We start from the raw sequence: 23720 nt of genomic DNA, 5'->3' as shown, positions 1-23720 counted from the left end.
ATTCCAATACAAATCCATGCTGAAAACTCTCTAATCATTCATCACTCTATTAAGGACAGTAATTTCCCAGCCAGAGATGTTAGGTTAACTGGACTGCAATTCACTGAGTCCCTTTTCATCTTTCTTAAAAAAAAAAGTGACAAAAATAATTTTTGAATCTAAAGGAATATTTCCCATGTTGGCTAATCCTTGCAATGTTCTCAACCACCTTGTTCTCATGAACTACTTTTGATCTCTCAATCAAACTTGTCAGTGCCTTTGCACTTTATTGTCTACTTGCATTTTCTCTGTATTTTGTTCATCTTTCTCTGCATCTGCTTATAATTCTCTGTTATTGTTTTTCACTTTGTACTCTCTTGATGTTTTGAAATTTTCGGCATGGATGGCAAGCAGATATACAAGACAATAATAAACCAATTACTTCCATGGAATATTTAGTCCTGCCTTCAAAAAGTGTGCATAATTCATGGTGAACCAAAATTCCTGTCCCACTGTGAAGGACCCAGTATCAGTCCTGAATTTTTCAAATAGACAATAAGCTATTGTTAAGTATTGTTAATAATAAAACATGTTAAGTATTTATTTATGCAAGCATTAGCCTTTCTTTTGGAACCCGGCTATCTGACAATGTTAGCACGATTGGAAGTCTTTAAGAATGATTAGGTCTCTTCTCAGAAAGTATTTGTGAGAGGACAAACTCATTAATAAGATTTAGAATACTGATGAATCTGTCCTCCACTTTTGTTGTGCTAACGGATGACAATTGAACATTCCTGCATCAGAGAATTCATGGTCTTAGAGCAGACAGATGGATGAGTGAGCACAATCATTTATTTATATGAGGATAAAGGGCCGCTACTTGGAATGTTGAGCTCTAAATGATAAGCTGGTCTCAGACCCTACTCTACAGAGCAGTTGACATTACACTGTGCCCAATCTGCTTAATACTATTTGCTGTTGGTTGCCCATGGTTTAATGTCTTGCCAAGTAAATTGTCAGTTATGCTTCATATCATAAATGTGTGAATGTTCAATTAATTTGGAATTGAATAGCACACAAAGGTCTTAAAATGCATATGTTACACAAAATACTCTTTTTATGGTAAATGTTTCAAACATAAAGGTGTTTATTCCTCATACACGTCACTTTTGCCCCTTGGATAAAACCCATGAAGTATTAGCACAGTCTTTATATTGCCTTTTTGTTAGCTCCATTTCTGTGTGACCTATGCTGATGAACCAGCTGGCTGACTTGCATAATGATTCTTGTTCCCCAGCAGAGAAAACTGAAAGCCAGCGCACAATGAATTTATGTTTCTAATTGCTATTCACGAGCATTTAGCAATCAATGCCCTTGAATGGCAAAGTCTACAAAAAGTAGTGGATATAGCACAGTCCCATCACCGATAAATCCCTCCCCACCATTGAGCTCACTTACAAGGTGTGCTGTCACACGAAAACAGCATCCGCCAGCAAGGACCTCCGCCAGCAAGTCCTTCTCTCTTCTCACTGCTGGCATCAGGACGAGGTGCAGGAGCCCGTTCTGCACCTTTGAGACCTCAGTTCCCACTGTAAAAATGTCAGCTCATACAGGCGGTTCAAAACTCAACTCTGTTAGGGAAGTTTCAGTCTATTGTTGGCAGTGATCGTTAACCAGAAAAGTGTAATTAATAAAGTATTTAGTTGTTTTCTTTGCCACCAGCAAGCAGTTGCTGAGTGTCACCAGTGCCATCTTGAACCAGAATTATTGTGGGTATTTGTATTAACAGTCAGTACTCGGAAGAAAATGAATTTTAGGGTTGTATATGGTGACAGATATGTACTTTGATAATAAATTTACCTTGGACTTTGATCAGCCATTTCTAAGCTTTGATCTACACTAGTGGTCACCAACTTTTTAAGCCCAAGATCCCCTACCTCGGCCTTAGTGAAAGGCAAGATCGACCCCAAATTGATTAGTTACACGCATGCGCACCGGAGCAGAAAAGACTGGAAGTAAAACCCCACAACCCGGAAGTAGAAATCATGTATAAACACTAGGGGTACCCACTCTTTTTTACACCACAGGCTGGTTTAATATTGACAATATTCTTGCTGACCAGCTGACGGGGGGAGAGGGGTTAAACACGACCGGAATACAGCGATACTCGAAGCAGGTTCCTTATATCCAGTCTATTCCGCAATTTAGTTTTCATGCTCACGCTTGCTCACGTTTTTTCATGTTTTTTCCACTCACAAAACTCAACGAGTTTGTCTTTAAGTGCACGGTGCTTGGACTCAAGGTACCGATGCAGTTTTGAGGGCTTCATTGCTGCATTAGACAGCCTCCGGGCCCAAACTCCAGCCTTTGCCCGCCCGCCGCCAGATGCCTTGGCCAGGTGCGGCTGGTCGTGGGTGGGGTGAGAGGACAAGGTCAGGGCAAGAGGCCCCATGCTGTGGCCGCGGCGGTTGCAATCTGTAGACAGCGACTGACCGAGCGAGGAGTGCAACAGGGCGCGCGCCCGCCCCCCCTTGTAGGTAGGTAGGATGTATCAGCCAACAGAAGTTTGGCTGGAGGGATGACTTTCAGTAGATCGCAGCGAGGTAGCTGCTCTGCTACTTACGAAACCCTGAGCCCAAATTAGGTCGTCTGCAAATATTTTAGCACCGGGCTCCCCACGAACATTCGGTGTGCTAAACAGGTTTAGAGGTGGCGCCCATCTGTCCGCGCTCCTGGCCAGTATCAATGGCACTTCCCGCCGGCCAGTTACCCGAGGCCAATCAGTGATTCCTGACGCGAGGGTATCACTGTGTTTAGGTGACTGACGACCTCGCGTGGGTAATGACTTCACGTACGTTCAAGTTCCAACAGTGGGCGTGACAGGGAATGAGGAAAGGTGCAGCTGACTCATATCGTTTCCTCACAGCCCGGTGATTGGGGACCACTGAAGCACACTGTGTAGTGCGGGGGAGCTACACGCATACGCACTGGGCAGAAAGAACGGAACTAAAACCCCGCAACCCGGAAACAATCTCTCAACAGTATTTGTGGATTTTTTTTTTTTTTTTTTCGGGATCTACTGGGAAAGTCTCAAAGATCGACGGGTTGGCGACCACTAGTCTACACCATCCTGAAGAACAATGGCAGCATATGCCTGAGAACACCACCTCTGGAAATTTACCAGCATCCCTTCATCGTTACCAAGTCACAGTCCTGGACTGTCAACTTAGAGCACTGCAGAAGCAATTTTACAGCAAAGCTGGCAGCAATTCCAGAAGGCAGTTTACTGACAATTTGGCAATCAGTGAAGAGTAACAGACCTTGTCCTTGTAGTGATGTCTACCTCCCGTTAATGAATGAATTAGAAAATGCTTCCAAGTAGCTGCCTTCTAATCTAAGTTTTGTAATTTCACCTTTAATCCATAATACTGCCTACATTACCAGATTAAGATATTTTGCTTTTAATTTATTTCAGTGATGTAAATAGAAACAAAGTTAACTATGCCAAAATATAAATAGTGTTTTAATATAAGAAAGCTCCTTTCAATACCTTTGACCATTACTGCATTAACTTTCTCTTGTGCAAGCAATATCACTTCACATCTGAAAAAGGTTACATTTTCAAATCACCTGCTCCAGTTTCAACTGAGCCTTAAAAAAACTGGGAAAACACCCAGCATTGAGAATTACAGACAGATCCTTGCACTTCTGCAATGATGCTGAGCTTTGGAGGAAATTAAATTCCTAAAATGCAGGGATCACTACATCTATCTACACATTGATAACATACACCAACTGCTGGCTTCAGGTTGTTGTATTACACTGTTATTGCCTGAGCATCAATAGGTTCATCTGTTTTTCCAGAAATTTCTTTGTGTGTTAATAATAAAACTCTTGAACCAAAGCAAGATTTAATTGTGCTACTCTGATTCCACTGATGCAAATTTAAATCTGGTTTGGATGTAACACAAGCATTAATAAAGAGCATTTGGATAGAAATTTCCTCAAAGGTGCTTTGGTAATGATGCTATAATTTTAGGGTACTGCAATTATAATTTGAATGAAGTAATGTAGATTTATAAAGAGAGAAACAAAAAGCAGCCTTCTATCTACATAAGGTTGTCCTCTTTGCGATAAAACAGAGAGTCTGAACTGAGGAAGGTTGGGCAGATTGACATGAAAGACTAGGTAGGTAACAGCAAACATAAAGTTAAAAAATAATGTAAAAGCAAAAGAAACACATCATCTTGTCACTGAGAATAGTATAAAATGGTGGCAAGCAGAATACACATGCCCAAAGAGAGTAAGAAACTTAGAATGTAGAACATAGAACAATATAGCACAGGAACAGGCCCTTCAGCACACACTGTTTTGCCAAACAAGTAAATGGCCAACAAAGCTAATTTCTTCTGCCAAGACAATGTCCATATCCTTCCATTTTCCTAACATTCATGTGTCAATCTAAACATATCTTAAAGGTCCCTAATGTATCTGCCTCTTACCCCACCCAGGCAACTCATTCCAAGCACCAACCATTCTCTGTGTAAAAATCTTGCCCTTCACATCTCCTTTGAAACTGTCCTCTCTCACCTTATCTCCTTACTTGCCCATCACCTCCCTCTGGTGCTCCTCCCTCTTCCCTTTCTTCCATGGCCTTCTGCCCTCTCCTATCAGATTCCCCCCTCTTTCATTAATTGACTTCCCAGTTCCTTAGTCCACCCCTCCCCTCTCTCAGTTTCACCTATCACCCGCTACCTTGTGTTTCTTCCTTCCCTCCTCCTACCTTCTTACTCTGACTTCCCATCTCTTTTCTCTAGTCCTGATGAAGGGTCTTGGCCTGAAATGTTGATGTTTACTCTTTTCCACAGATGCTGCCTGGTCTGCTGAGTTCATTTTGTGTGTGTTGCTTGGATTTCCAGTACCTGCAGATTTCCTCTTGTGTGTATCAGTCCAGATATGGCCAACACCAGAGTTTTATAAAGTTGCAACATAAGTTCCTGACTTCTGAGCTTAAAGAAAGTAAGCATGCCTAAACCTTCTTTACCACCCTATCAACCTGTGTAGCTATGAACTTGGACCCCAAGATCTCTCTGCTCATCAACACTGTTAAGGATCTTGCCCTTAACAGTGTACCGTCTCTTCACATTTGGCCTACCGAGGTGCAACACTTCACATTTGGTTGGGTTAAACTCCATCTGCCATTTCTCCGCCCATATCTGCAACTGATCTACAAACCCCATTTCCAGAAAAGTTGGGATATTTTCCAAAATGCAATAAAAACTAAAATCTGTGATATGTTAATTCACGTGAACCTTTAGTTAACTGACAAAAGTACAAAGAAAAGATTTTCAATAGTTTTACTGACCAACTTAATTGTATTTTTGTGGTGAACTACATATACCTGTCTGGACACGCCCCCTGCTGACTGCTCCTTTGGCCCCTCCCACTGACCGTGGCTCCTCCCACAGACCCCGGTATAAAGGCGATTGAGGCCTGAGCCCGGCCCTCAGTCTCTAGGATGTAGTATGGTGGTCAACTACTGCTTGTTCTTTCTTCCAGTCAATAAAAGCTGATATCTCACCTTCACGTCTCAGAGAGAGTTATTGATGGTGCATCAATTTTGTAAATATACTCAAATTTAGAATTTGATGGCTGCAACATACTCAACAAAAGTTGGGACAGAGGCATGATTACCATTGTGTTACATCACCTTTCCTTTTAATAACACTTTTTAATCATTTTGGAACTGAGGATACTAATTGTAGTAGATTAGCAACTGGAAATTTTGTCCATTCTTGCTTCATATAAGACTTCAGCTGCTCAACAGTCTATGGCATATATGTCAAACTCAAGGCCCGTGGGCCAAATCCGGCCCGCGGTGGAATTATCTTTGGCCCGCGAGATAATATCTAATTACTATTAAAGCTGGCCCCAGTAATCGAAGCGCCTATGGCGTATGATATGGCTAATGCTGAGTTTATTCAGGTACCAGGTTTTCAGGGTTTTTAGTGTTTATTCAGCAGTCTTGCTCGGCAGTCTTCTTCATAAGAAACGGAATTTGTAAAGTGAAACACTTTGTAGTTATAGCAGAGACTGAGACACATGAGAGCAGGCTGAAAAAACGGAGGCAACGAAAGCTACGTTTGCACGCGTCTGACTGATCCGGCCCGCATGAAGCTGCATTTTGCATAATCCGGCCCGTGACCTAAAATGAGTTTGACACCCCTGGTCTATGGTCTCCGTTGTCTGATTCTCCTCTTCATGATGCGCCATACATTTTCAATAGGAGATAGATCTGGACTGGCAGCAGGCCAGTCAAGCACACGCACTCTGTGTCGACAAAGCCACGCTGTTGCAGCCCGTGCAGAATGTGATCTGGCATTGTCCTGCTGAAATAAGGCAACATATTGGCAACATATGTCTCTCTAAAATCCTAATATATGCCTCAGAGTCAATGGTACCTTCACATACATGCAACTCACCCATGCCGTGGGCACTGATGCACCCCCATACCATCACAGATGCTGGCTTTTGCACCTTTTGCTGATAACAATCAGGATGGTCGTTTTCATCTTTGGCACGGAGAACTTGACGCCCATTTTTTTCCAAAAACTAGCTGAAATGTGGACTCATCTGACCACAGCACACGGTTCCACAGTCTTTTGGTCCATCTGAGATGAGCTCGGGCCCAGAGAACTCGCCAGCGTTTCTGCATAGAGTTGATGTATGGCTTCCTCCTTGCGTAATACAGTTTCAAGTTGCATTTCTGGATGCAGCGACGGACTGTGTTAAGTGACAATGGTTTTCCGAAGTACTCCCGAGCCCAGGTGGCTATAATTGTCACAGTAGCATGACAGTTTCTTAGGCAGTGCTGCCTGAGGGCTCGAAGATCATGCGCATTCCACAGTGGTTTCCAACCTTGCCCTTTACGCACTGAGATGTCTCTGAATTCTCTGAATCTTTTCACAATATTATGTACTGTAGATGTTGAAAGACCTAAATTCTCTTGCGTTGAGAAATGTTCCTTTTGAACTGACTAACAATTCTCTCACGAATTTTGGCACAAAGGGGTGAGCCACGACCCATCCTTGCTTGCAAAGACTGAGCCTTTGATGGACGCTACTTTTATACCCAGTCATGATACCTCACCTGCTACCAATTAGCCTGCTTAATGTGGAGTCTTCCAAACCGGTGTTACTTGAATATTCTGTGCACTTTTCAATCTTATTTTAACTCTGTCCCAACTTTTGTTGAGTGCGTTGCAGCCATCAAATTCTAAATTTGTGTATATTTACAAAATACAATTAAGTTGGTCAGTAAAACTATTGAAAATCTTTTTTTGTACTTTTGTCAGTTAAATAAAGGTTCACGTGAATTAACATATCACAGATCTTTGTTTTTATTGCATTTTGGAAAACATCCCAACTTTTCTGGAAATGGGGTTTGTAATTTTCCACTATATTCTTTGGTTATATTTCTATGCTATTCACAACCCCATTGATATTCATATCATCTGCAAATTTAGTAATCCACCCATTTACATTTTCATCCAGGTCAGTTATATGCATCATAAACACAGAGGTCTCAGTTAAATATTCTTGCCTCTCTCAATAACCTGGGGTATAACCCATCAAGTCCTGGGGACTTAACCATTTTAATGCTCTTTAAGAGACCCAACATGATCTCCTCCTTTACCTCGAAGTGCTGTAGCATTTTAATCCTCTCAGCACTGATTTCCCTATCCTCCACATCCTTCTCCTCGTTAAATATTGATATAAAGTTCTCATTAAGGACCTCACACATCCTTTGCATTCAAACAAATGATCCTCCCATTAGCCTTGAGTGATCCCACCCATTCCCCAGTTATCCTCTTGCTCTTGATGTATGTACACAATGCCTTGGGATTCTCTTTAATCCCACTAGCCAAGGACTTTTCACGCCCCCCCCCCCCCCACCATCCCTTGGCTTTCCTAATTCCCTTCTTGAGTTCTTTTCTGGCTTCTTTATAATTCTCCAGGGCTCTGTTTGATTTTAGCTTCCTGAGGTTTACATACTTTTCCTTTTTCTTCTAGACTAAATTCAACACCTCCTTCGACATGCAAGGTTCTCTCACCTTCCCACCCTTGTCCTTCCTTCTGACTGGAACACACCTGTCCTGTACTCTGTGCAGCTGGTCTTGAAACACCCTCCACATGTTGGATGTGGACCTGTCCAAAAATAGCTATTCCCAATCAACTCTCCCTAGTTCCTGCCTAATGCTCTTGTAATCTGCCCTGCTTCAGTTTAATACTCTCCCGCAAGGTCCTTATCTTTATCTATCTTTAAATGTAAGGAATTGTGGTCACTGTTGTCTAACTGCTCATCCACTGAAAGGTCAATCATTTGGCCAGCCTCATTATCTAGCACCATGTCCAGCACAGCTCCTCGACTTGTTGGACCATCGACATATTGATTTAAGAAACTTTCCCCTGTGCACCAAACAAATACTGTCCCACTCAAATCTCTTGTGCTCAGAAGGTTCCAGTTTATTTGAGGGAATTTGAAGTCTCCCATGAGAACAACCCTATCATTTTTACATCTTTCCTTAATCTGCTTGTATACCTGTTCCTCAATGTCCCAATGCCTATTGGAGGGTTGGTAGTACAATCCTATCAGAGTGATTACAATCTTCCTCCTTTTGAGTTTTATACATACAGACTGAATGGATGAGTCCTCCATAATATCCCCTCTAAGTGCAGCTATGATATTGTCCCTGATTGTTGTGCAAATCCACCCCACTCTTTTACCTACCTCCCTATCTTTCCTAAAACATCAATACACTGGGACATTAAGCACCTATTCCTGTTCCTCTCTCAACCAAGTCTCTGTAATGGCCACAACATCGTAGTTCCATGTACTGATCCATGCTCTAAGTTCATCACCTTTAGCCATAATCCTCCTAGCATTAACTACTATTCCACCTGCCTCTTTTTACCTAATTTGCTATACCTTTGGCTCTAACTTCTTAAGCTTAAATTCTACAATTGAACAAATTATTCCAAATGACTGAACACCCTTAGCATCTGGCTGTTCTCGCTGAAGCCTGTTGAGCCAAAACCTCCCACTCTATAAAATGCTCACTCCCACAATGTCTTCTCAGTTTATACCCAACTTTTTTTGTTGAGCTTTGCTAAGTTAATAATAACCCAATCAATCTCCTGCTCCTCAGACAAGTCCCAACAGGCCCAGTTAGCTTTATAAAATTGGTGTGTAAAGTCCATAAAGTTCTGTCTCCAAATCTTGCCACATCTCCTGCTCCACAAACTTGCATGCTATCATAAAATAATAGCAAATTTATTATAATAATATTATACTAAAATAGCCAGCACAACTTAAATTGGATAATGGCATTATTTTGGAGAAAGACAGAGAATGGCAAAGATGTTTAGTGATCACTTTCCAATGGTTTGTTACAGTGGCATGGAGCACCAGACGTCATAAGAAAACTAACATTAAATCAGAAATCAGGACCTGTTGGTATTAACTTTAAGCAAGGTAAGAATGGTGAATAAAATAATACATTAAAGTCCTCATGTCTAGCTGATTCCTATTTAACTCTTTCTCGACAAAGTAGTTGAGAATATTGTAGATGCCTTAACTATAATTTTACAAAGTTCTCTGATTATGGGAAGAGTTCTTTGAGACTGGAATAATGGTAGGTTACTCCAATACTTAAAGAAAGGCTTTGTAGACCATTGGCTTAATATCTGTTTTCTCAAAAGTTCTGGAGTCTATGGATAACAATGTTGCATGTGATTGATCAGACCTGTCCATGTGGATCGGAGACTGTAGTTGAAATGGTGTTCTGCAGAAGAGGGTGTCCTGACGCCTTGATAAGACAGTAACAGGAACAAATAACTCATAATCCTTTCGGCCATACATTTCATAACCTCTGTAGTTGATGCGTGTGAGGTCAATTGGTCTTCTCTTTTAGGATACCCACATCTTTAATTGGGCCAGATTGTGCCCTACACCTGCTCTCACCAGGCACAAGTTTAACAGAGCTTATTGAGAGCACATTAGACTGGGCAGAACTCCAAAGATAGCTGGGAAACTCATCCAGATACTTCCTGGATGCCCTGGAATGAGCCTTTAAATCCAGCTAAACTGTGTTCTATTTTAAGATGCTGTCCTCCTTACAACGATGTGACATTGATTTGCCACAAAATGAGCCTTATTTATAGGATCATGACAGCAGTGTCGGCACTTAGCTAAAGCTGTGAGGAGCTGTGATGTTCAGACCTGGCACATTCTACATCTGTTCGGAATCCAGACAGGTAGGAGCAGGACTCCAGCACTTTCTCAATGAATATGCAGCACATAGAGCACAAATCATAGATCCTACAATGGTACAGCACTGAAAAAGGCCCTTCAGCCTGTAACATTCTTCCAAACTAATTAGTAATCAATGCCCAACTAAACTAATTCTTCTGTCTACACGTTGTTCAGATCCTTCCATCTTCTTCACATTCATGTGTCTGTCTAAGGGCCTTTCGAACATAACTATCACATTTACCTTCACCGTCACCTGCCCGGGTAGCACAGTGCAAACATCCACCGCTCTCAGTATAAACAAAAACTTGCCCCACACATCTCCTTTGAACTTACCCTTTCTCACCTTAAATACATGCCCGCTGGTATTAGGTACTTCAACCCTGGGAGAAAAGATGCCAGCTATCTAAAGTTTACCAATCTGAAACGTCAGCTTTATTTGTCACACTTATATCAAAACTTTGAAACACACAGTGAAGTGCACTGTTTGTGTCAATGACGTGCTGGGGCCAGCCCACAAGTGTTGCCATGCTCCTGCTGTCAATAAAGCACGCCCAGCAACATACTAAACCTTTACTAACCTGTACATCCTTGGGATGTGGGAGGAAGCTGGAGCACCCGGCAGAAGCCAATGCAGTCAGGAAGAGAACATACGTCCTCCCTACGGACAGCAGTGGGAATTGAACCTGGATCACTGGTACTTGCAAGTAATATACTAACTGCTAGGCTACTGCGTCTCTATCTAGCCTCTCATAATCATATAGACCTACTATTCTGTCTACTCTAACTCTGCCTCTCATAATCTTATAAAACTGTATCAGATCTCCCCTCAGCTTCAGCCGCTCAGAGAAATCCCGAGTTTAACCAGCTTTTTATAGAAATGCTCTCTAACCCAAGCAGCATTCCGGTAAATTTCTTTTGCACTCTCTCCAAAGCCTCCATACCCTTCCTATAATGGGATGACAAGAAATGAATGTAAGACAGGACCTGATGAAGGGTCTCGGCCTGAAATGTTGACTATTTATTTCCGTCCGTAGATGCCGTCTGACCTGCTGAGGCTCTCCAGCATTTTGTATGTGTTGCTCAGCCTTTAGGTTGTCGTGTTGGGAAGTTCTTCAACCTAGCAAAGCTGGAGTCAAGTCCAAACATGGAATAAGCATGCTTTGCAATTGTTGTCTAGCAATCAGGAGTGGGAGCCCTAGTGATTGACTTTAGTTCCTTGTGTCCTGCTTGTTGTGCACAAATGTAGGTTTGAGTTTTACAATGAAATATCAGTAATTACCCAGGTAACTTCTAACATTCCACTACCGAGCTAACTACAATTTCAGGATTTCCACAAATACAGGGAAGTCCCAAAGATGGTGGAGACTGCTTGCAGTATGTTTCACTGTACATGTCCTACTGGATATTGAGCATTGAGAACACTATGGGAACATAAAGTTGTAGGAGTTGCAGTCACCAATCACCAATATACATCTTGCTCCAGATCAGACCTGACCTAATGGAAACCATTTGTTTATTAATTTCAGTGGTGCAAAATGGCAGCAAAGAATTCAGAGAAGTAGCAGTATTATGAACACTTTTTAGAAAATTGAATTTATTTACGTGCTTTTAAGTGTCATATTTATTTAAAGAGTATTTTTAAATGTTTGACTCTTTGCCTAAGTTTTAATAGTGTGGGTGACACAGTGACACAATAGCTGGTGCTCCAGATGCCTAGCTTGGATGCTCCTGTGTGGAGTTTTGCATGTGCTCCCTGTGACTATGTGGGTTACCCATTTCTGCAAGACAAGAAGCCAGGACCTACATGTGTTAGAAACAATATAAAAATGTTTGACATCTTTGACTGCTAGGCAAGGCCAGACTGAATTGTTGGTTGAAGTTCACTGTTTTTGTCACTTCTCAGTGCAGCCACTGCAACACAAGTTTAAAGTCTAACTCAGCACACCTCAGGTCTGTAGCCTTACTAAAATTAGGTAAATCTTAGAGTGCATGTCATTAAGTAGACAATTTCCTGTATCCTTTACTTCAAATACAATTTGAATCTTTCATTTACTGGAATTTTGAATTTTAGTGAATTATTTACCTCCTTAAGCACTGATAATTATAAATTGGGAAGGAAGCAGACAGAGAAAGAAGCTGTGACAAATTAGGTGGAATAAAATGAGCAAGAGAAAGACTGAATTAAGGGACCGAGAAAAAACAGAGATGATTTATAAAAAGAAAAGTTACAGAGATTCAGAAATTACTAAAGAAGGATGTATTACATATAGTTATGTGTCTCAACAACTTGAACTGTTCCTGGTATCAGAACCTTAAATTTATTTCATAGGTAATTATTGGTAAGACTCAATCAATTAATAAAAACAACAGGGAGGTTGGGTGGGAGTTATTGCTTACGGCTGAAAAATGATAGATCAGCAAATTAAGAAGATTTACAGCTTGTTTGGTTTTTTTTAAAGATTAAAAATAGGCTTTATTTGTCACATGTGAAATGCGTCATTTGTCTCAAATCGATCAGTGGGAAATATGCTGCACAATTGTTGCCATGCTTCTGGCAATAATGTACTCTGCCACATCTCACCAATCCTAACCATATGTCTTTGGAACATGGTGGGAAAGCAGAGAAACTGGAGGAAATCCACACTGTCACAGGGAAAACATACAAACACCTTACAGTCAGTGCTGGAGTTGAACCCCGATCTTACTGTAAGTGCTGCTGTAAAACGGTGCGCTAATTGTTACACTGGTGTGTACTATTCGCTGGAACTTGCTGAATGATTGTTGATTAACAAAGGTATGCGTCATTAATTCCACCATTACTTTTCATAAAAGGTTTTCTAAAAGTAGCCAAATCCCAAATGGTTGAGCCTGCTGAGGGTGTCAATATACAGTTCTCGACACTGCTTTGTGTAGGCAACAGATCAGAAAGAGGAGAATTTTACAGCAAAATATGAACTTCAAAAACAAAGTTCAAAGGGAAACTAGATCCTAGTTACATTTTGTTCAATAATCTTTCTGAACGTTACTGGTCCTTACCTTCATTAACCTCATCGTTTTCTTTATCAACTTGTGCTTTCAAGACATACCGTTTAATCAGTCGCTTCATTATTTGCTAAGAAAGACAAACAAAATTAATAAAAGAAGAATATCAAAGAATATTTCTGAAAAAATTACTGCTTAAAATGAAAATCATTGTATAATAATTATGCTTAACTTGGTTATAGAAAGCTAAGAAGAAAATGTATTATGTTGAAATAGTAATTCATATGAGCCAGTTTGATCTGAGATTCATGCATAGACTTCATTCACATGCTTTCACCTTCCACTCAACTCCACCACGTAAATTAAGTAAAGTGTAATTTCAGGACTGGAGTTTAGCCTGCACCAGTTGAAACTATTCCTCTTTCAAAGGAAATTGATCATTGCTTTCAACCATTGGAAACATTTACATAATCTTTGAGGAGGTTGCTGATGCACCATCAATAACTCACGCTGAGACTTAGGAAGCGAGATATCGGCTTTTATTGACTGGAAGAATAAACAGCACTACATCCTGGGGAAAATGAGGGAGAGCAGCAGCCCACAGTCGCCTTTATACAGGGGTCTGTGGGAGGAGCCACAGGAGCAGTCAGCAGGGTCTGTGGGAGGAGCCACAGGAGCAGTCAGACAGGTATATGTAGTTCACCACAGTTGCATCAAGTCAAGCCACACCAGGGATATGAGATGATGCCATGACTTTCAGGTACTGTATATTCTCAACAAATTAGGGTTGCTGGAGAGGGAAATCCTCTATACACAGAGGTACAGGAAGACACAGTTTAATGATGAAATCTCCATAGCAGGACACTGTTAATGAAGAGATGTGGAACAGTAATGTAGTGGTTAGCACAACATTTTACTGTGCCGCCAATCAGCAGTTGGGGTTCAACTCTCACCGCTGTCTATCAGGAGTCTGTACATTTTCCCCATGACCGTATTGGCTTCTGGGAGGACAAACCAGGGCAGAACTTGTACAGCGAATGGTAGAGCACTGAAGAGTGTAGTAGAATAGAGGAATCTGGGAATAGATAGATAGATAGATAGATAGATAGATAGATACTTTATTCATCCCCATGGGGAAATTCAACATTTTTTTTCCAATGTCCCATACACTTGTTGTAGCAAAAACTCATTACATACAATACTTAACTCAGTAATAATATGATATGCATCTAAATCACTAACTCAAAAAGCATTTATAATAGCTTTTAAAAAAAAAAAAAAAAAAAAAAGTTCTTAAGTCCTGGCAGTTGAATTGTAAAGCCTAATGGCATTGGGGAGTATTCATAATTCTTTAAAAGTGGCGTCATTGATGGATGAGGTCATCAAGAGAGGGTTTGGCACATTGGCCTTCATAAATCAAGGTATTGAGTACAGCGATGGGATGTTACGTTGAACTTGTTGGCGAGGCCTAATTTGGAGTATTGCTTGTAGTTCAAAGTTCAAATCTATTATCAAAGTATGTATATCATATGCCACGTTGAGATTCACTGTCTTGCAGGCACTCAGAAAACAAAGAAACACAACAGAATTCACTAAAAAAACACACAAAACAAGACCGCCACATAAAAGAAGTAAACAAAATCCTGTGGAACGTGAACTGCAGAGTCGCTGAAAGTGAGTCCACAGCTGTGGAGCCTAGTCAGCACTGCGGCGAGTGAAGCCTGTCCGGGAGACCGATGGCCACAGACTACAGGCCGGGTGACAGTCAACACGAGGCGAGTGAAGCCCGTCCAGGAGACCGATGGCCACAGACTACAGGCCGGGTGACAGTCAACACGAGGCGAGTGAAGCCCGTCCAGGAGACCGATGGCCACAGACTACAGGCCAGGTGACAGTCAACACGAGGCGAGTGAAGCCCGTCCAGGAGACCGATGGCCACAGACTACAGGCCGGGTGACAGTCAACACGAGGCGAGTGAAGCCCGTCCAGGAGACCGATGGCCACAGACTACAGGCCGGGTGACAGTCAACACGAGGCGAGTGAAGCCCGTCCAGGAGACCGATGGCCACAGACTACAGGCCGGGTGACAGTCAACACGAGGCGAGTGAAGCCCGTCCAGGAGACCGATGGCCACAGACTACAGGCCGGGTGACAGTCAACACGAGGCGAGTGAAGCCCGTCCAGGAGACCGATGGCCACAGACTACAGGCCGGGTGACAGTCAACACGAGGCGAGTGAAGCCCGTCCAGGAGACCGATGGCCACAGACTACAGGCCGGGTGACAGACAACACGAGGCGAGTGAAGCCTATCCAGGAGACCAATGACCACAGGGCAACAACAGCTGCTGAGTCTGGTGGTGTGGGACCCGAAACTCCTTCCCCTCCCACCTGACAGTAGTAACGAGAAGAGAGGGTGACTGGTCAAACACAGTCAGCCATTGCCGATCACCTGTTTCTTTTCTGCTCTAGTACTCAACAATTTTAATCTAGCTGAATGCTTTAATCAATGTAGAGTAATGGAGCTGACCATGTGCTTGTCTTCCACTATCCAGCCTCAACATAGTGTCCACCCCCAGCGATGGCTCTTGAGAGTTCTGTTCGCCTAAACCCCCAGGAGGTTGCAAAAGCGCTGGATCATTTAGTCGGGTCAAAAGTACGTATTTAGAATGAAATTACGGGCTGCAGACGGCAAAGATCACATTCAGAAGTATATCTAGAGCTTTGTGAGTTGTCTGAAAAATGTCGCCACTGGTTGCTGGCGCCATCTTCTGGTCACCTACCTCCGGTAAATATATCAATAAGATTGAACGAGTGCAGAGACAATTTACAATGAATTTGCCAGGACATTAGGACCTGTGTAATAGGGAAAGGTTCAATAGTATGGGACTTTATTTCTTAGAGTGTAGAGAATGAGGGGAAGTTTCATAGAGGTATACAGAATTATGAGGAGTAAATGCAAGCAGGCTTTTCCACTGAGGCTGGGTGAGACTAGAAATGGAGGTCATAGGTTAAGGGTAAAAGGTAAAATGTTTCAGGGGAACATGAGGGGGAACCTTCTTCACTCACAGAATAAAGAGAGTGAAATGAGCTGTCATAAGAAATGGTGGATGCAGGTTCAATTTCAACATTTGAGGGAAATTTGGATGGGCACATGGATGGGAAGGTATAGAAGGCTACAGTCTGGGTGCAGATTGATGGGTCTTGGCAGATTAATAGTTCATCAGGAACCAGAAGGGCTGGGGTCCTGTTTCTGTGCTGTCATGTTCTAAGACTCCAAGAAGGGGCTGGGGTCCTGTTTCTGTGCTGTCATGTTCTAAGACCTCCAGGAGATCAACATTAGAATGAAGTGCCCATGATTTGGAAGTAATGATAGGAAGGGTTCTGGCTAATGTTCGTGAAAACATCATCAAGAAGGGTATGACTCACTCTGACACTTTCAAACGCTTGCTTGTACAATAATCTGTATTGCTATATGGAGGCTTTTCATTTTGTTTTTAATTCATGAATCGAAATTTGATTGTCATGGTGAAATCGTACCTGTGAAATCCCTAGCAATTTAGCAGAGCATCAATTATTGTGTACAATCTGGTAGACCTCCATGCCTTTTTTCATCCCTCTAGTCTTTTAAGGAAGAACAGGGATTTTGGTTTTGGCCGTTCAGTTGCTGACATTCTTTGAGGGCTATAGGTCTGCATATCAGTGAGGTTATATAACAAATTGTTAGTATGTTGCTGTATGATAAACATATTAGGCCAACTCATGTGAAAAAGCAAGATCCATCCAAATTAATTGGACATCTTTCTGTTGAAAAAGTCATTCATAATTTAGTCACGCGAAGATATTTGCACGAAATTGCAAAAATGTTTTTTTTCCGTGAGCTTGCAGTCTAATTACAGATGATGAGATATCTTTCTCAAAGTCGACAAACTGAATGGAATAAAGCTTTTATGAATAAAAATAAATTAATCGCGACAATAGCAGCTGACATCCATTCAACTGATTTTGACAAGTAAAAAATATTCACAAATAGCACTTACCTGATATCTAGTCGGCTGGTTTATAATGCTGTTGAAACTTTGGGTTTCTGAAATCCTTAGATTAGACTGTGCAAATAGATTTAGCTGAGAAAAACAACAAAAAAAACCTTCAATTCACAGAATGATACAGCACAAAATGAGTCCTATCATCCCACTGCAACTGTGCAGCTTTTTGGCAGAGTTCACCAGGGGAGATGACCACCTCCTGCCCTACCTCAGCTGATGGACAAATGCTTCACAATGCTGAATAATTCTTGGAATAAGTACCAAAAGTAGCAAGGGCACGGTGCCTTCTTTGGATAGAGATGTCACTATCCTTCACCAGTAGTGGGTCGGTAACATAGCTGCCAGATTGAGATAGTGCCTACAGCATGCAAGCCAGCACCAGGGATGAACCTTCCTAAACAAATCTACATCATGCTCCAAACTGCCAATGCATCTGGCCATCATAATGTTGGCTGGAGTAACCAGGCTTACGGTCTTAGACAGAGTCCCATCTTCATCCCCAAGTCATCTGCAATTTTACTGTGTGGTGTTATTATTATGTTTGATAGATTAGACATAGAAAGGTATGGCAGCTCAAAACTCGCAGACTATCAAATTGCAGTGGAAGTACATTCCACAGCAATCTTTATTCTCTTGCAAACATGCTGGAGAATGCCATAGTTTCATTGAAGAAGGCAGCAAACCTAGGTGTACACTGCACTATGCCTGTTTAGAAGTGGGTACAGGCCCTGGCAAAGCTGCAACACAACCATGTGTATGTGCTAAGCAACGAAGCCTCTGTGTAACAGAGTGATGTCACAGCCAATGGAAAAAATCAAAGTTCAGCAATCTTGCCATGAATGTGGTAGACAATTAAAAAGCAATGGGAGGAGACGGCTCAAAAAACACATCCATATCATTGATAATGAAGGCAGAACCATTTTCATCCCAGTGGAGTGGATGATCAACCTCAGCTCCTTTGTAAGATCCATACCATTACAGAAGCCAGGTCTTCAGGTAAGTCATTGTACTCAATATGATAAAGAGAAAGAACTGACAATATTGGGATAGGAAACATCTCAGATGTAATACAGAAAGCCAGCTGAGCCTCCAGCCACGCTCTTCCAGTGCAGGCACACACTGGCCACCACTGGGCAATGCAGTACATTACCTGTTTGTGCCCTGTCCACAAGAAGCAGGACAAATCCTCAGCTGACACCCAACCAGTTTCTTTTCTATGATCAGCAGAGTGATGGATGGTGACATCAAGCAGGAACTCACACCACCAGTAGGTTTGTCCTTCCGTCACACAGCACTCGGAGTGAGAAATGCGTCACTGCTCCTTTGTTGTCACTGGGTCGAAATCCTGGAACACTCTCCCACACAACACAGTGGGAATACTTTCACCAGAAGTATTACAGTAATCTAAGAAAGTGGCTGGTTACTACCTTCTCAATAGCAATTAGAAATCAGCAATAAATACCAGAATTAACAATCCTGAAAATGAAAAGAAAGTAAATCTAGTTCACTTCTGAGGTATGTTATTGACGTTGTTTTCGCCACTCTTTCTGGGGCGCATTTTGAGTTATTACTAATTTATGAATAAAGTTTTATCCTAGCTAGTGATCTTCTGGAAGAAGACGGCACCAGCAAACAACGTGACCAAGAATGACATCCTCCAGACAGTTCACAAAACAATTACTTTCACTTCTTTTACATCTTCTTTTCCTTTCAAATGTGGTTCTGCTACTGTTGGAGCCTGTGATCTACATTTTGGTGGTGTGATTTTGGGCTGATTAAATGATCTGGTGCTTTGCTGCTGGACATGGGAGAGCGCTGCTGTTGTGCCCGGAGAATGTTACCAAGGTTTTCTGCGATTTGGATATGGACTTCGACTATGGACACCTTTTAAATCAGTCTTATAGTTTTTTTTATATTCTGTGTTTTTTGCTCAATCTTTCCTCATGTGGGGGAGGGTGAATTTGGGAGTCGATGTGTCTGCTCCATTATTGTGCAGGGAGGGGGATTTGTGGGTTGATAATCATGCTGCTGATTTTTTCTTAGTTTGTGGCTAAGTGGGAAGAATTTCAGAGATGTATACTTTGATGATAACTGAAACCTTTGAGACTGTTTGGTGAAGTTTTGAGTGAAGCGTGCGGCCTCGTGGGTCAAGAAGCCTAGAGGTGGGGCGTGAGCCAATAATCAACTCCATTCCTCGCTGATTTCACCAATTAAAGCATTGAGGAATATCGAAATCACCGAGATGAGAGTGGAAGGCGAGCGAGTGTTCAGGCACTGTCTACCAGCCTTTCACTCACTGTATCTGGAGTAAGGTGTCTGTGTGTGACAGACTCTCTCTCTCTCTCACTCGCTGCTCACAGAGAAAGGTCCCTGCATTGGAATGGTCCCCTCCCTCACCTTCTCACTCAGTGCTGCTGTAGGATTGTACTGGAGTCCTGGGTCTTGGGCAAGGTTTAATTGATGTGGTTTGTGGACTGGTCTCTGTAGTTCCTGTTATGATGTGTTTCTGGTTTCTGGTCACTCCCTTTTGTTGCTATTTTGAGCGATTCTGATAAGGGTGGCCCTGCAGATAAAGAACAACTCAGCACTAGATTGAACTGAATGGAATATACCTAGACTCTTCCAATTTTGTGGTTTATATTCTGTATTTTTTGTTCATTTTTTTCCCCTTTTTTGCCGTTTGCATAATTTGTCTTTTTTTACGCTGGGAGGGGTGTTGGGGTGAAAGGATTTTATGTTTTTCTTTGAATAGCTTCCAGTGTTTTCTTTGTTTCATCGATGTCATGAAAAATCTCCGGATTATGTGCTGCATTTGTACTTTGATAATAAATCTTTGAATCAAATCTGCACTTACTGGTATCCAATCCTCTTGCTGGTGCAAGTAGTTTCTATTTAATAAACATTAAAGCTTTTCATAATTTGAACATGTTTATGAATTTTCACATTAATCTGCAGCAAAGAAAAGGAACTCAACTTCAGTAGCTCATTCATACAAATGAATCTCCTTGGTGAGATAACATATCTCATGCAATTCTATTCACTACACAAATTTGTACTGGAGCAGCAAACAGCTTAATGAATGGGTGACTAGGTGCCAATGTAAAGCTTCATATGCTTGGCTCAATTGAAAGAAGCCCAGCAATTTTCTACAAAGCTCTGTATGCATAGTTTTTCTAAGACGAATATGATGCCATGGATTTTAACATGGAATGTCTGCAGATATTAATAAGCAAAATATAAAAAGTATCTACCAGACACCAGCAGAAAACTAGCCACCCACCTGGTAGTTTATGGCACAAGTTTTGTTTGCACATTGGTTGTTGTGTTTATTTTTGTAAATCTGTTATGTTATTAGTGAATTACTGTTAGTGGGGAGTACTAAGGCCATGTGGTATGTCTCCCAAGAGAGTTCTTATCTTCTACATACCATTTGTTACTTTGAAGCATATCACTTCTCCTAATAGTCCCCATATTAAGCTGAAGTAATGATTGGGTGTTCATGCAACTTTTTAAGACACGTCTGCATTCATTACTTTGAGGAATGCTTATCAAATGGGAAGAACTTGCTGTAGCAAGTGAACTACTATAGAGAAGGAAAAACCAAAATACAGGCAGTCCCCGGGCTACGAACGAGTTCTGTTCCTGAGTCCATCTTTAAGTCAGATTTGTACGTAAGTCAGAACAAGTACATCCGGTATTATTTATCATCTGTGAGTCAAACGTTTGTCTTAATAATATATATATTTTACCTTTCTATGCATATAAAACACTTAAGAAACGTATGTATTCCAATAATTAAACCACTGCGTTGCCTAGTAATAATTGTAGCTTTCATCGGGGCAGGGCCTTTCACATGCTCCATTATTCTCACTTTATCATTTATCCTTTAAAAATTGTTCCAATCGTTGACCAACTGTAGCCTAACGCTTTTCTAATGACCAATGGCGTTTCACCTCTTTCCGATCGCTTTATTATCTCTGTGGTGAACTAGATATACCTGTCTGACTGCTCCTGTGGCTCCTCCCACAGACCCCTGCTGAATGCTCCTGTGGCTCCTCCCACAGACCCCCCCCCGCTGACTGCTCCTGTGGCTCCTCCCACAGACCCTGCTGTACTGCTCCTGTGGCTCCTCCCACAGACCCCCTGTCTGACTGCTCCTGTGGCTCCTCCCACAGACACCCATGTCTGACTGCTCCTGTGGTCCCTCCCACAGGACCCTGCTGACTGCTCCTGTGGCTCCTCCCACAGACCCTGCTGACTGCTCCTGTGGCTCCTCCCACAGACCCTGCTGACTGCTCCTGTGGCTCCTCCCACAGACCCCTGCTGACTGCTCCTGTGGCTCCTCCCACAGACCCCTGTATAAAGGCGACTGTGGGCTGCTGCTCTCCCTCATTTTCCCCAGGATGTAGTGTTGTTTATTCTTCCAGTCAATAAAAGCCGATATCTCGCTTCCTAAGTCTCAGCGTGAGTTATTGATGGTGCATCAATTTTATTGACTGGAAGTTAAAAACATGGAAACCGTTTTACGCCCAAAAGCGCTCCGCACCAGCTCGCAAGGTCGATGATGGACATCCTGGTGGAGGGGGCACAGGACTAGCTGCCCTGTTTGACATGGGGCAGCACTGAGAGTTTTATTGACCCGGCCACAGTGCAACGCTGTGGACTCGTGACACGGCCGGCACGTCAGAAGATCACCTTGGCTTCTGGGTCGCATTCCACAGGACATCCGGGTGGGTTGTGTAGCGACATTGGTGGTGCAGGGCCACAGAGTATCGGAACTTTGCGTTCCTGGTCATGCCTCGACTGTGCGCACCTGTGCTGTTGGGGCTCGACTTCCAGAGCCATCTCAAAAGTGTGACTATGGCATATGACGGGCCCCTCCCACCACTCACTGTCGGGAATCCTCACGGGTCTTGGGGGTCCAAATCTAAGCGTTCTGGGCGTAAAGGGTTTCACCTCCTGCATGCTAATCCCCAGTATGCATACGTGGTCTTGCCTGATTGGGCGAGAGGACACGGTCTCTGTCCGCGACCTGGCGCCCGCCGGAGCAGCAGACCACTACCCCAAACATTCCACGGTTAACTATGAACCCTTGTACCCGAGGTGACACCGCACACACCGTGCCACACCCAGACTCCTCACGACGCTCATGTACCGGGCATCTCGTACGCGTCTATTCCGGGGACCTCGCACACACGCGAGGGATCCCTGACACCTCCAGTTGGGACAGAACCAACCCACTCTCCGCCTCCGGTGCAAACACCACCTCCGGCACCTGTGCCATCACCACCTCCGGCACCTGTGCAATTGCAGCCGGAGGCTACGTAGATCGCAGCGAACGATTCGACCACCTGATAGACTTAACCTGTAAATATACTTGGGGATTTTTTTTAAACAAAGGGGGGGTGAATGTGGTGAACTAGATATACCTGTCTGACTGCTCCTGTGGCTCCTCCCACAGACCCCTGTATAAAGGCGACTGTGGGCTGCTGCTCTCCCTCATTTTCCCCAGGATGTAGTGTTGTTTATTCTTCCAGTCAATAAAAGCCGATATCTCGCTTCCTAAGTCTCAGCGTGAGTTATTGATGGTGCATCAATCTCCACTTTATTTTCAATCGTGATCGCTTCCCATCAATGGAACAGAAACACTGCAGGCAGTGACTCCCTGACCTCTGCCGGGTCCTAAGGACCACCGCACTGAGACAGGTTAAATGGGACAAGTGGGGGTTGTGCTGGGTTTGGGTATTTGATCCTCCACAATATTCCGCGTGGGAATTTAAACTGGAAGGGTGGCAGAGTTTTTTTTTACGATGTTGAGTTGCGAGCTCAACATCAACCCGGCACGGATGGTACGGGAGTCACTGGATCGACAACCAACCCAGCACGGGAGCGGTCTGTCATTGGATCGAACTTGGGAAACTCTGTTCTCGAGCCCGGCACTAATCTCACTGCGCCACCAGCCGACTGGAACGGGGGGCGGGTGGGTGAGGGTGAATCTTACTAAGAAAAATTTAAGCCAAATACAAAGTTACACAACTCAACACAGTGTCAACGGCAACGACTTAAAATGGCGGATGGCATCGCGATCTGATTTAAAATGGGCGGGACGGCGTTTTCCTTCCTTGGTTCATAAGTATGAGTTGTCCGTAAGGTCGGATGTTCATAACTCGGGGACTACCTGTAGCTCAATTCGTACATGCACTATACTCTCGCCTAGGAATGCAAAAATAAAATAAAGTACTAACCAATGAGATCATAGCTGATCTTGCACCTCATTCACTTTTCTGCTTAAATCTACAAACATTTGTAGATATCTCCTAATTCCCTTAGTAACAAAAGATCTATCAATATTCTGAATATACGCATTGACTGAGCAACCACATCCTTAAGCAGAGGACAAGA

General features: G+C 42.8%; 1 protein-coding gene across 3 annotated transcripts in view; it reads right to left on the bottom strand.

The window, feature by feature from the left end:
• LOC140726443 (short transient receptor potential channel 3-like) overlaps positions 1-23720 on the bottom strand; it is a 140055-nt gene that overhangs the window by 5401 nt on the left and 110934 nt on the right. For all 3 annotated transcript variants that reach the window (XM_073042850.1, XM_073042851.1, XM_073042852.1), the window contains 2 exons: positions 17313-17396; positions 13330-13405 (listed from right to left, as the gene is read on the bottom strand). In XM_073042850.1, the coding sequence (XP_072898951.1) occupies positions 13330-13405; positions 17313-17396 (160 nt within the window). The remainder of the gene's footprint in view (positions 1-13329; positions 13406-17312; positions 17397-23720) is intronic.

This window comes from Hemitrygon akajei, chromosome 4 (genome assembly GCF_048418815.1).
Source record: "Hemitrygon akajei chromosome 4, sHemAka1.3, whole genome shotgun sequence".
Taxonomy (NCBI): domain Eukaryota; kingdom Metazoa; phylum Chordata; class Chondrichthyes; order Myliobatiformes; family Dasyatidae; genus Hemitrygon; species Hemitrygon akajei.
The sequence above is the reverse complement of the archived record's forward strand: the minus strand, read 5'-3'. Positions and strand labels throughout refer to the sequence as shown.